Source organism: Rhipicephalus microplus, chromosome 3 (assembly GCF_043290135.1).
Source record: "Rhipicephalus microplus isolate Deutch F79 chromosome 3, USDA_Rmic, whole genome shotgun sequence".
Classification (NCBI taxonomy): domain Eukaryota; kingdom Metazoa; phylum Arthropoda; class Arachnida; order Ixodida; family Ixodidae; genus Rhipicephalus; species Rhipicephalus microplus.
In genome coordinates, this window is record NC_134702.1 from 262,721,620 (window position 1) to 262,736,003 (window position 14,384).

The 14,384-nt window shown below is 47.0% G+C and overlaps 1 protein-coding gene across 5 annotated transcripts in view; it reads left to right on the forward strand.

Moving 5' to 3' along the window:
• Window positions 1–14,384, forward strand: part of LOC119170521 (polyamine-transporting ATPase 13A3) — a 1,084,416-nt gene that overhangs the window by 1,012,348 nt on the left and 57,684 nt on the right. For all 5 annotated transcript variants that reach the window (XM_075890967.1, XM_075890969.1, XM_075890968.1 and 2 more), the window contains one exon: window positions 12,037–12,185. In XM_075890967.1, the coding sequence (XP_075747082.1) occupies window positions 12,037–12,185 (149 nt within the window). The remainder of the gene's footprint in view (window positions 1–12,036; window positions 12,186–14,384) is intronic.

Sequence of the window (14,384 nt, forward strand, 5' to 3'; positions counted from 1 at the left end):
TATACCCTACGTCTTAATTGGCTCGGCCCTCGTGGCTACGTTGACTTCTGCCCCGGACTCTACGAGTCTTACATATTGGTGCCACTTCGGAATAGTATCTGTCTATGCCACCTGTCAAAGAGTCCCCCTGGTTGTTTTCCTCGTTACTAACTATCCTGAACACTGAAGGGCCCGTAAGCCCCCAAAAAGCTACAGCACATCCTGCAAGTCGCCAACCCTCCTCATGACCTAGCCTCCCATCGAAGTGGGTTCTGTCTCGTTAAAAACCACCCCACCTATGCATATGTCTGCTTATTTACACCAACTCAAAGCCTTTCTATCCACTCATCTGCCATATCTATTGGTTTGCGTTGACAACCACTCTTTGCAGGTTTCCGTCATGCACCAGTACCTCCGGTATTGTGCATACCACTATATGTACCTGAGGGGAAACGGCGCACATGTCATCGACTCCTTCCCCAGTGTGGTCCCTAGTCCTGCCATACCGTCACTTACGAAATCGTTTAACCACCTGCAAATATCACGAGGCTACGTCCATCAGATGTTTTGATATTTGCGCTCACTATCCTCATGACTACTTCCAGCTAGCGCTCTGGGAACATCCCTACAGCAATCTCTTGTCAACTCTTACCCTCTGTTTGCTTGACTCTGCACATCGATTTAAATTTGAATCCACAGCAATTATCACGTACTTCGACTTTTCAGCTGAAGCGTCTTACACCTGGGGGTTACTTGCACCTGTGAAGCCAGCTGCTTTGTCCTCTTTAACTACCCCACTACTTCACTGAAGCTGGGTCTTCCGACCATTGAACCGGCTGAACTAGGTTTCTTTATACTTGCTTGCTCTTTCTTCTCCGCCGTTCTGGTTTCCTGTGCCCTACCGTTCTCTCCATCATCCACTCCTTTGTTCACTTTCGCTAGGGCCTCTTTGGTTGACCTTAGCCTTTGTCCCCTTGCCCTCGATTTTTCTTGCTCTGTCGCCGACGCAGGTTCCCCCTCGGTGATGCTCATCAGCAGTTCACTCTGGACAACCATCATTTTCCCCATTTTTTCTCGACCTCAGATTGCCAACACTTGGCGTCAGTCTCCTCTGTATTCGCGTCTGCACTTGCATCTATTTTCAAACTCACCCGCATCCTGAACACTTTACAGCTTTTATTAACCATGTCTTTTTGGCACCAATTGTTCTTATGAATCATCCCACTCGATAATTACAAAACACGGTGTACGACGAATCCTGCCTTAAAACATTAAAGCTCTACTACAGAAATTTGCGTGTTTGGCATACGCGCACCTCTCCCGTGCAGTAGCAAGAGGAAAAAACAAAAATTACAAACATACATAAACAAGTAAATAACTGGTGACCGACCCCCGAACAAATCGCACAATGAAATAAGTGCTATAAATGTTTAAACTGTTGCCTTATGAATTTTAAAAGCAAGCTCCAAACATCCAAAACCACTTATCTGCGCAGTTGATCGGGAGCGTTTAAAAACACGTCCATCCACCGTGCCGGTACGAACTGAACTCGCTCGCTTGCGTGACGATGTTGTGTCGCGTGACCTCTTGTGTAATTCTAACACACCAGTGTGTTATTGTTTCCTGTACACGCCCCTAGGTGAAGCTGAGCCTTCACCAAGACAATTTTCGGTAACCAACCCTGTCTGTACTTACTGTCATATGACCAATGAATCACTGGCCGGTCACCTTGTTCCCAATCTTTAAAAAACCGGTGCAATAAACGCGGGAAAGCATTCAGTCATCAGCAACGCCGAGGTTCGTCTGCGTGTCGTCCCTCACCGGCTGGTAGGCCTCTCCATTGTCCTGCCGCGGGCTTCCCCACGCTCAAGCCCTATACAACAGCTTCCTGTTGTATAGGGCTGCTTTGTATCACAATTACTGCTTTGAGTAATTGTGACAGACAACCGTGATAACTTCGATTATGAAGCTCAACAGAGCCTCTAACCACGGTATGTGCCATGCGACAGTAGAGTAGTGATGAACACGATAAACATCGCACACGCCGCGACCACCGATAATCGGAGGTGATTCCCACCACACAGCATCGCGAATGTAGGCTTTGAAGGCTCTATGTCCCGGTTTTAATAAGAAAATGTGAACATGTACTTTATACAGGTAAATCACAAAATGTTAGTCGGCACCACAACCACGTTTTTCTTGCCGTTGGTCTTTACGATTTGCCGGAGCCATCTCGGAGGCTGGGGTTTTCCTTTGGTCGTTTACCGAGAAAGTGGACTTGCATGTATTCCCATTAGCAAACCATACATACGGGAGGCAGCTATGAACTTAACGTTCTAAGATGTGTTATGAAACAGATCAACGCACAGGAAGCGAGAGATGGATGCAGAATGCAATCGCGAAGGCGAAAATTGCCGGGACCATTTGTGTTACATAAAGTGAGCTTTCTACCACTGATCGCAATAAATATTGCTCTTGTATGCAGTTCATCACTTTGGTAGCATGTTTATACCTACATTTACGCGTTTATTCGTTACAGAACGCACGTCGAAGTGCTAGCGTCGAACTCGATGTAATGCGGTGCTCGCTTGCAGTTACATTTTGAGTAGCTGCTCACCAATATAACTAAACATATTTTCTATGGTAACCACAGCTAGCTGTTACGAGCAACCTACTGTAGTGAAGCGAGGTTTGATTGACGAAAGAAGCTTCCCATGTCCTTGATTATCATAAAACTGTGCCTAAACAGCAACGAAATAAAAAGCCTATGCACGTTCGCTTGCGTACGGCTCTCCTTTCGCTACCCAGTTATGGCCAGCACGGTGATTACAGCGCTGGAGGTGGCGTTTTTCACAGCACCGCCTGGTCAAAGTATGACGTCTGTTTTACAACCATGGTCACTGGGTGAAAAAGCGCACGCTACGGCCTACCGTGTCGAGCGGCTTTCAAGGGGAGAGCGCGTGTCAGCTGTAGTTGCAGTTGCGGCCGCTGCAGCACGACGGGGTGAGGACAGGTAGAGTTCCTCGTTACCCGCTTCGAGGCACCCTAGGGACAGGAGGGACGGGGAAACGAGTGGCGGAGGCTTCCTCGGGGCAGCAGCTGCAGCAAGTTAGCTGGTGCTTGTCTCAACAGTGACCCACATAGATGTTCTAACTAGTGTATCTAAATCTAATTTGTCGCAGTGGTGGCATATCGTGTATTTATTAGAGTATGTAGGAACTTTCTAGTTTGAAAGCCAATTGGAGTTTTTCTGCGCGCCGAGCACATGACGCTTTTTTTTTCAGAACCAGATTGGCGGTTTGAGGCTGAAAGAAAAACCTGCATTGCATGTAGCTGAATCATATGGCACTGAATGTGAGACAAAGTCGTTGTTATATTTATGAAGATGTGTTATTTATTGTATTTCAATTTTTGTGACCTTTATTTAGTAACTTTAGGTTTTCTCAGCCAGAATGCTTGACAACAGAATTTTAGGACACTTGACAATGATGTTTATAGTTTTTTTTTTACGCTGAAAGCGTATGAAAGACACATAATTTGGATCTTTTCTACGTTATCCGGTACAGGCTAGTGTGCCGAAAAGAAATTCACCTTCAAATGGTGGATCCTCGTAACTTTTTCGAGGAGTTGAGGAGGCTGCAAAAGTTTACATCAACAGAAGTGGCATTCAAATTTCTTGCTAGTTCTTGCTAGGCAGAAGTATATATATATATATATATATATATATATATATATATATATATATATATATATATATATATATATATATATATATATATATATATATATATATATATATATATATATATATATATATATAGCCGCGAGGAGTCGCCGTAGCACCAGACGCTACGGCGACTGCATCTCGGATGGCCTGACGTTCACGTGCCGACACACAATAAGGGCTTTGATGGAGAGGGCGGATGTCTTCTTGTGTTATGACTCAATGCTTTGCCAGAGAAGTGTGTCGGACCTGTGAAGAAGTGGCGAAACAGTCGTCTTAACGTCGAAGGAGGTTCTGGAGCAGTTGCTGCTTGCATTGAGGCAAGGAAGGGTTAATGTCGAATGACAGCTGCGAGTTGTGGGTCTGTGGGGTGATGGTCGCTGAATTGGAAAGGGCGAGGGTGTCACTGACTTCCACGATTTCATCGATAAAGGCAATGGTCGTGCGTTTTGCCAGGTGACGGTGTTCTTGGCTGAAATTTGTTAGCAGCACTGGGCCCTGTCCATTCCGGAAGTCCGCAATGCCTCTTGCGATTGCGATATCACGGCCAAGCAAAAGCTGTATGTTACCTTCGACGACGCCATGAGCATTTTCGGCAGTACCAGTGGTTACGGAGATTAGGGTCGTTGATCGGGGTGGGACGCTCACGTCATTCTCGAGCACACGGAGGGCTGCGCGATTATGTGGTGCCGAGTATAAATTTATGGCTTCATCCGAGGATAGTTTGATGGATCTGGACGCCAGGTCAATACTGCGTGATGTTGAGTCAAGAAGTCCATGCTGAGAATGACGTCACGGGAGCACTGTGGGAGCACCAAGAAAGTGGCAAGGTATGTGTGACCATCGAATGTCACCCTTGCAGTACATTGCCCCGATGGGGTGAGGAGGTGGCCTCCCGCTGTGCGGATCTGCGGGCCGTCCCAAGCCGTCTTATCCTTCTTCAGTTGTGCTGTCAATGACCCGCTGATGACCGAGTAGTCAGCTCCTGTGTCAATCAAGGCAGTTACCGGCTGGCCGTCGATAGATACTTCAAAATTGGTGGCACGTTGGCTGGAGTTGCGCGTTGGTTTTGGGTTCAGGTCACGGCTTCGTCTTGTTGCTTCGTTGTTGCTTCGTCTCGCGGCTTGGGTTGTTGTGCGTTGTCGTCGTCGTAGATGATGTGCTGTCGTCATATATGGTCGTCGGTGGAGGGTCTTTGGCTTTTCCTCTTGAAGCAACCTCACCTCCAAAAGTTGCTGGTTTTAGTTTCTCCTACGGGGGCTTGGGGACCTTCTTCGTTCGTTGTTGCTGCGTTTCGGTGACGTGAAGCGTGGGGATGGCGGTGATGGAGAACGGCTGGACAAGTACTCTGTATGGCGCAAGTAGTCTTCGATTGCCGGAGGTCGTTGTCCAGGGCGTGGCCGTGGTGCCTGAGATGAGAAACCGTGCAGTCCCATCCGCCTGTAGGGGCAGTGTCGAAGAATGTGGCCGGCCTCACCGCAGTGAAAGCATAGGGGACGGTCGTCGGGAGTTCTTCAGGTGTCGCATTTTCTTTGACTCGGGCGTCTCTCGTATGTAGGGTGGGCGGGTAAGGGCGGACGGCTACTTGGGGCTGCAGCGTACCGTCGAGGACTGGGCTCGTTTCGTGGGGGTGGCCTAGTGTTCACTGCAGTGGCGTACGTCATTGCTTCGGCCTCTGTTCGAGTCGTCGCTGACGAAGAGCCAAGCGCCTGCTGGACTTCATCACGCACTATGTCCAAGAGAGATGTTCCTTGGGGGAGCTGGGGGGCAGGAGGTAGCAATCGGCGCAGTTCTTCTTTAACCACTTCTTGAATAGCTTCCCGCAGATCGTTGGTGATTAGCCCACCTCAAATCGGTTCCGAGTAGAGCGAGCTGAGCTGAAACGGGCGGTTGTATTGCCGAGTCCGGGCGTCCAGGGTCCTTTCTATGGTGTGCGCTTCTTCAGTAAATTCGGCGACTGTTTTAGGAGGGTTCCTTATGAGACCGGCGAAAAGCGACTCCTTCACCCCTCGCATTAGGTATCCGACCTTTTTGTCTTCGGTCATGTCTTGGTCCACTCGCCTAAAAAGACGTTTCATTTCTTCAACGTACACGTTTGGGGTCTCATTGGGCTGTTGTGTTCTCGATTCTAGCAGCAGCTTGGCCCTTTCTTTTCACATGATGCTGGTGAAGGCCCTGAGCAACTCATTCTTCAGAAATTCCCAGGTGGTCAGTGTGGTCTCATGGTTTTCATACCACGTTTTGGCGGGGCCGTCCAGGGAAAAGTAAACGTATCGCAGCTTCATTTCTTCATCCCACCTGTTTATGGTAGCCACGCGCTCGAATTGGTCGAGCCATTCTTCTGGGTCTTCAGCGGCATAACCATGGAAAGTTGGGGGCACCCGCGGCTGCTGCAGCATGACAGGGGTAGGTGATTTCGGGGTGCTCATGGTGGCTGTAGAAGCGTCCTTTCGTGGTCGCGTGTGGTCCGGTAGCGGTCCCAGCTCAGGTGGCAGGTTTCGGAGGCGGCGACTGCTTCGAGTATCCGTGTCTTCAGCATCCTCGTTCTCTGCAGTGGCTGTTTTAGGGTCGTTTTTGTGCACACCCCGCACCTCCACCAGATGTCACGTAAGAGTGAGGGTAGCCCGAAGACAGGAGAACGGGAGGTTAGTAGAAATAGAAGGAGATCCGTTTATTTGGTGGACTTGCGCCCACTAAAGGAAAACAGACGCGCCAGCTTAGCGGGTGGTGAACAGCGCGTTCGACGGCCGTCGGGGAACAGAATGTCCCACTGGAACGCAAGGCGCGTTCACCATCCGAGATACAGTCGCCGTAGCATCTGGTGCTACGGCGACTCCTCGCGGCAAAGCCCATGGGCGGCAGCAGTCGTCTTTGTCAAAAAGAAAGACGGAAGTCTCCGGTTTTGCGTCAATTACCGACCATTGAATAGTGTAACCAAGGAGGACGTGTACTCTTTACCAAGGATCGACGATACCCTAGATCGTCTTAGTGATGCAAGGTACTTCTCGTCCATTGATCTGAAGACAGGGTATTGGCAAATTCAGGTTGATGAAAGAGACCGAGAAAAGATCGCCTTCATCCCGCCAGATGGATTGTATGAGTTCAAAATGATGCCATTTGAACTTTGTTCCGCTCCAGCAACCTTCCAGCGTCTAATGGACACAGTACTGACAGGCCTCAAGTGGCAAATATGTCTCGTATACCTAGACGATGTGGTCGTCTTCGCCTCCAACTTTAGCGACCACCTGAAAAGACTCCGGACGGTACTGTACGCAATTAAGTCATCAGGGCTGACACTGAAGCAAGAAAAATGCCATTTTGCCTATGAAGAACCACAGTTCCTTGGCCATGTTATAAGCAAAGATGGCGTAAGACCAGATCCCGAGAAGACAGCCGCTATTGCACAGTTTCCTCTGCCGCAAGATAAGACAGCAGTGCGCCGATTCTTAGGACTGTGCGCCTATTACCGGCGCTTCGTCAAGAACTTCTCACACAGTGCTGACCCTTTGACGCAGCTCACCAAGTCGGACGCCCCTTTCGAATGGAAAGCTGAGCAACGTGAGGCATTCAAAGAACTTCAACAACGTTTACAGTCGCCGCCTGTGCTGGGTCACTTTGATGAAAATGCCGAAACTGAGATGCATACAGACGCCAGTAGCGTCGGCTTAGCTGCCGTTCTCGTTCAGAAGCACAAGGGCTGCGAGCGCGTCATCGCGTATGCAAGCCGCTCACTGTCGAAAGCGGAAGTGAACTATTCCACGTCTGAGAAGGAGTGTCTTGCGATAGTATGGGCCACCTCGAAATTCCGCCCATACTTGTATGGCAGACCCTTCAAGGTCGTAACGGACCATCATGCGTTGTGCTGGTTGGCCAGTTTGAAAGACCCTTCTGGCCGCCTCGCTCGATGGAGCCTACGGCTTCAGGAGTTTGACGTGAAGGTAGTCTACACATCTGGTCGTAAGCGCTCCGACGCAGACTGCCTCTCAAGAGCCCCTGTCGGCGCACCACCAAACCATGAAGACGACGATGCCTTTCTTGGGCCTATCAGCAGCAGCACCTTTGCATTACAGCAGCGCTCAGACCCGATCCTACAACAGTTGATCAACTACATCGAAGGAAAGGCCTCTATACTGCCTGCACTGTTCAATCGTGGGATATCCTCTTTCTGTGTGCAAAACGGGGTGGTAGTTGAAAAGAACTTCGCACCGAATAAGGCAGCTTACCTTCTTGTCGTCCCAAGCAGCCTTAGAGAAGAAATTTTACAAGCGTTACATGACGAACCCACTGCAGGCCACCTCAGTTTTACACGCACACTCCACAGAATTCAAGAACGATACTACTGGCTCCACCTCTCCTCATATGTTGCGCGGTACGTCAAGAGTTGCCGTGAATGTCAGCGCCGGAAGAGACCTCCAACAAAACCAGCTGGATTTCTCAAGCCAATTGAAACCCCGTCGAGACCATCCCAACAGATTGGTATGGACCTGCTTGGACCTTTCCCCACGTCAACATCCGGTAACAAGTGGATCATAGTGGCCACTGATTACCTTACCCGATACGCTGAAGCTAAGGCCCTTCCGAACGGCACAGCCGTAGAAGTTGCCAAATTTTTTTTCGAATCAATTCTCCTCCGTCATGGCGCACCTGAGGTACTAATAACAGACAGGGGAACGGCGTTTACGGCTGATCTTACTCAGGCAATCTTACATTACAGTCATACAGATCACCGAAGAACAACTGCGTACCATCTGCAGACAAATGGTCTCATGGAACGCTTGAACGAGACCATTGCCGATACGCTCGCTATGTAAGTGGTCACAGAACACAAGACCCGGGACTTAATTTTGCCTTACGTGGTCTTCGCCTACAACACCGCGGTGCAGGAGACCACTAAAATGACACCATTTAATCTCGTCCATGGGAGGGATGCCGTTACTACCCTGGACGCCATGCTGCCTAATGTCACCGATAAAAACAACCTAGACGTGGCCGCCTACCTTCAGCGCGCAGAAGAAGCCCGGCAGCTTGCTCGTCTGCGCATAAAAGGCCCACAGCGAAACGACGCAAGACGCTACAACCTGCGGAGACGCGATTTAACATACAGGCCAGGTGACAGAGTCTGGGTTTGGACGCCCGTTCGCCGCCGAGGATTAGGCGAAAAACTCATGCGCCGTTATTTCGGCCCATACAAAGTCATCCGTCAAGTGGGTGAAGTGGACTATGAAGTGGTCCCTGATGTGGCTAGCTCATCCCAACGACGCCGCGCACGACAAGAAGTGGTACACGTCGCCCGTTTGAAGCCCTATTATGCGCGCTAAAGGAGGCTCCCTGTTTGCATCTCTTGTTTTGTTTATGTGTACGTGATTCGTGCTTATTTGCCATTTACTTTCGCACAGGCTGTCCTTTTGTTTTGGCTTTATTTTAAACAAAGCATCGGGTCGATGCTTACGCTGAGGAGGGGAGCAATGCCGCGAGGAGTCGCCGTAGCACCAGACGCTACAGTGACTGTACCTCAGATGGTGAACGCGCCTTGCGTTCCAGTGGGACATTCTGTTCCCCGACGGCCGTCGAACGCGCTATTCGCCACCCGCTAAGCTGGCGCGTCTATTTTCCTTTAGTGGGCGCAAGTCCGCCAAATAAACGGATCTCCTTCTATTTCTACTAACCTCCCGGTCTCCTGTCTTCGGGCTACCCTCACTGTTACGTGACAATATATATATATATATATGTATATATATATATATATATTTATATATATATATATATATATATATTTATATGTATATATATATATATATATATATATATATATATATATATATATATATATATATATATATATATATGTGTGTGTGTATAAATAAGGGAAAGAAGTGTATACCTAAGGGCTCGTTTTCCTGTGTTTTCACACAATAATTATGAGATCTAACAGACAATAATGCCAAGGAATGTTTAAGGGAAGTTATTAGAACAAATGGAATGTAAATGAAAAGAATGAAAACTAGGTAAAAAAATAACCAGCCGTGATTAGGAATCGAACCTACGACCTTCGAATAACGCGTTCAATGCTCTCGAAGTCGTGGGTTCGATTCCTGCACACGGCTGGTTAATTTTTCACCCAGTTTTCTTTCTTCTTATTTACATTTCATTTGTAAATTAGTAATTACCTAGTGGGCACACTCTAGACGGATATTAAAAGATTTTGTGGCTCACACACAGATGCACACGCTCAATTGTAACTACCGCAAGCGCGCCGCGCATGTGATTCCGTGGGCGCTGTCAGTGTTGTGTTTATTTGCACTGATCTGACACGTGTTGAAATGGTTGTGCTTCTCTCGACTTTTGCTCCACCATGATTTACTGGTGAAAAACCCCACCTTTTCGTGTCCTCAGCTTCTTTTTATTGTGTCGTAACTTCAATAAAAAGTGTTGGTGCTAATTTGTGCTCGGCGAAAGCAGGAGCTCTAAATCGAAGCTGTTACTGAATCACGTCATGCAGATTTTTATGACTGTTTTATGATGATAGTTTCTACTGACAAGACACGCTTTTCTCTTCGTTTCCCCTCTAAAATCGCAGCCGTGTCATTTCCTAAATCTCGCGATATTGCTTCTAACATGATATATATATATATATATATTTATATTTATCTATATATATATATAAATATATATATATATATATATATATATATATATATATATATATATATATATATATTGCTGTCACCACTGCCAATGCGACAGGGTAGGCTATCACACGAGCACTTCAGGCTAGTTGCACAACCAATGTGGTGAACTTTCTGGTATGTGATAATACTTTAGTACATGGAGCTCCACGCCAACTTCTCACTGACCGGGGCAGGACCTTCCTATCAGCTGTCGTTGCTGAAATCCTGTGCTGTTGCTCTGCCAAACACAAGTTTGCCACTTTGTACCATCAGCAAACGAACGGTTTTACGGAGCACCTCAACAGCACCATAACCGACACGCTTTCTAAATACGTAGCGGCCGACCACAAGGACTGGGACGTTCATTTGCCATTTGTGACGTTCGCATATAATTTGTCCAATCACGACACTGCCGGCTATTCTCCATTCTATCTTGCATACGGCCAAGAATCCGCCCTACCCTTTGACACCTTGCTGCCCTCGGTCACTGAGCATGCCGGCGAAGCCATCGCGAGAGCCGATCACGCACACCAACTCACCCGCAGCCATCTGCAGACGTTGCCTAGCTCATACGCCATGTTTATTTTAAAGCACTTCCTCCTTCTCTGCTTCTACAAACCATCCATATCATCATACGTCACACACACACACACACACACACACACCACACACACACACACACACACACACATATATATATATATATATATATATATATATATATATATATATATATATATATATATATATAGAGAGAGAGAGAGAGAGAGAGAGAGAGAGGAGAGAGAGAGCTTGATTCGTATGTTTATTTGCATTGACACATGATTGCTGGTTTTCTGTCAATAAATATTGTTCTCTGTACTTACTTGTCAATTGTTTTTACTGGCGCCAGCTGGCAATCAATGCCTTTCGGTTTCATGTAACAATTGTACGCAAACGTACATTGTTCCGAAGGGCGCTCTGGTGTGTTGCTGCGCGTATCGACGCGCTTAAATCAAGTGGACGAAAGATAACGAGACACCAGTAGTGCTGCATGAGTCCCGGTCTGTTTCGTCTCCTTCTGTTCAAAAAGCGGTAGCCACAGAATAAAGAATCAGCCAAAGAAACCGCGTAGATTCATCACACCGGTACTAAATAAAAAAGGTGGCTTTTTGTTTTTTTTCCTACCTAAAAACAAAAAAGGGACAAATAATATTGTTTTCTGCTCATTGTTCACACAGCGCCATCTCCTGGTTGCCCTCGGCAGTTCCTCGCGCCACCGCTGCTTATTTAACGTATTGCGCTCCAGACTACAGTTTCCCTTCTCTTATTTGGTTCTTTTTTTTATGGTACAACTAGATAGCCGCTGCGAACAACTTCCCTGTCGAGCACCATGGTACGCCACTGTAGAAGACGACGCATCGAGAGTCAACGGCTCTCGGCGCGTCTCGCAAGCTCAATCGAACTACCCTCCTCCGCTGGGGCGATACGAAGCTTTGAAACTGAGTTTTCTCTGGTGACGTTGGTCACAGCGCTAGTTGGTTATGGGCAGTTAATTCTTTCGGATTATGTAGTTTTTCTATCCTCTCTGAAACACCATATCATTTCTATTGTGTGCATCCACTGAATTAACACGTCGTATCACACAAACGTAGCGTCGCAGAGTGAGTGGTTCAAACAATGCAGGTACCAGTACCCGTCTCATGACCCAGAGGAAGATGTGTACGACTACTGGGACGTTGCTGCGTTGTTCTTTCTCACCTGCTACCAGTACGTCGTGACAGCTCTTGTCTTCAACAGAGGTCCTCCGTTCCAGAAGCCATTCTGGACGAACTGTAAGTTTAGCTACACTCCACAGCTACCAAAATTAATAGCAGCAGTTGAAACGCCATGTTTGTGTTCCACACATTGCAACACTTCTCTTGCTTTCAATGTGTCAAGTCAGAAAATGTGCTGCGATAGGCATTAAACCTGCCTTTTGCTAAGAGTCCATGTGAACCAGTTCCTACAGTCACAATGTTAAGTGGGCTGGGGGATTTAAGTTTCCAGATACTGCGTCGTGATGTGAAGGTAAAGAAAGTGTTATTCTAATTCATAAAAATTAAACTCTTACATTGCAGACATGCGTCCCGCAAATCAAGAAACACTCAATGCACAAGCGTGTAACGCATGTGAGGCACTGATAGCTTTGATTACATTCGTGAATCGCCGGGAATTGTGTTCATAGTCGCAATCAGTCATGTCCTATACCTGAATTCTCAAAACCTCAAGGTATATCTATCGGGCTTCCGTTGCCTTCAGAATAGAATAGACTACTCATGTCATGCGTGCAATGTTACCAGGAAAGTGCCCCGTGCGTTTATTACTCACCTTGAAGACTGATTCAAAAAAACTCCGGAAAACCACAGTACGCACAGAAAGAGTGCACACACAGCCATGTGTCTCCAGTGATTTTTAGTGATATTTTCTGATCATGTACAGCCAAGAAGCCCAGGTCTCCGCATTTTTGAAACTACTTTAGGAGTATTCAAATTTATGTCAGAAAAGGTCCAGTGAACACGTGGCGTTGACCACGCTGCAATGTTTAGGAAGCTTCGCAATTATTTGAGATGCTTCCTTATGCACAGTGTGGAAATAGTCGGCTTTATTTGAGAGCTTATGAGAGCACCACTGATAACACTATAAAGTTGCATGTTAGCTTTTAGAAACGATGTGCTTTGCCGATGATCATATAGTGTCACAAGCAAAAGTGTATGACGCAGAGCACACCTAAGAAGATGACGTTGAGAGACCCTGTGTGCTCGGCGCCATCTTTTCCGCCACTGAGTTCATTCTGTGTCTAACGAGTAAATCTATTCGCCTCAAAACAATAGTATTCTACAGCTGATGACTGTTTTCACCACCACCTCCAGTTTACCGCGTGAATCACTTGCTCGTGTTATTTTCATTTCCTGCGCACACGCTTGCAAAAATGAACAGGTACATATTTCCTACTTGCCCTGCAGCTTCCATATTAGTCACACGACGTGACATCTGGTAAATTTACTTTTCCATGCATGTACCAAACGCCCACGCGAACTTGCGATCCAAGTCGAAGAGAAGAACTGAGCGATAAAGAGATCTCGAATAGCCCAACTAGCAGCAGGCAGCTAGTACTATATTCGGAGTACGAACACCTCGCAAATATTGCCAGCAGCACGATACTTTGGCTACAGCAATGATGACAGCCCCTGTTCCACCTGCATCAGTTTTGCTCCGGCAACTGAGAGAGTCACTAACTGTTCAAAGACCCAGAAATTTTGCATAAACCATAGAGTTTCATATGATATTACCTAGAGAGCAATCTGGCCCCACCGTCTACGTGGGATCCTTCAGCGGCATGCGTTCCCCATGGGAATTATGAAAACTACAAGCTTCGGATCTGCTTCGGAAGCTTTGTGTTCTTCAGATTTGCAACACTTGCTTACCGAGTGTGAAACAAAGTGATACAAAATTATATTCGATTAAAGCTTCCTTCATTCTTTTGTACATAAAAGTAGGAGTACTCACTTCACACGCAGGATTTTCTCAGCAGGGCAATCCTGGACACATTCACAAGTGTCGTCCGCAAGTGAAGGGTCGCTTTGATGGAGACACTGAGTGACGTAATGAAATCACCTGGACACTGCTACATAGATCAGCCACATCGCATGGCACCTACCTATAATAAACGTTAACACGACGTGACAGCTGTAGCATAAGAGTACATATGCAATGCTTATAAAATCAAATAGCCAGCACTCGAACTACAATTGACGTTTCACAAAAATCAGGGTGTATTTCAAAAGTAATTCAAATAACTGGCGTAGCGCTGTGGTGGAATGCTTGATTGCCGCGCAAAATGCTTGGGTTCAATTTTTGCTGGGACCCGACATTTGTTATTTGCATTCATGGGGTCAACGCTGCCTATGTCAAGTTTTTCTCAACACTGACGTGTTATAATTACCGATTTGTGTTCTCTTTGTTATTTGTCACCTGGGGCACGTACCCGCCCG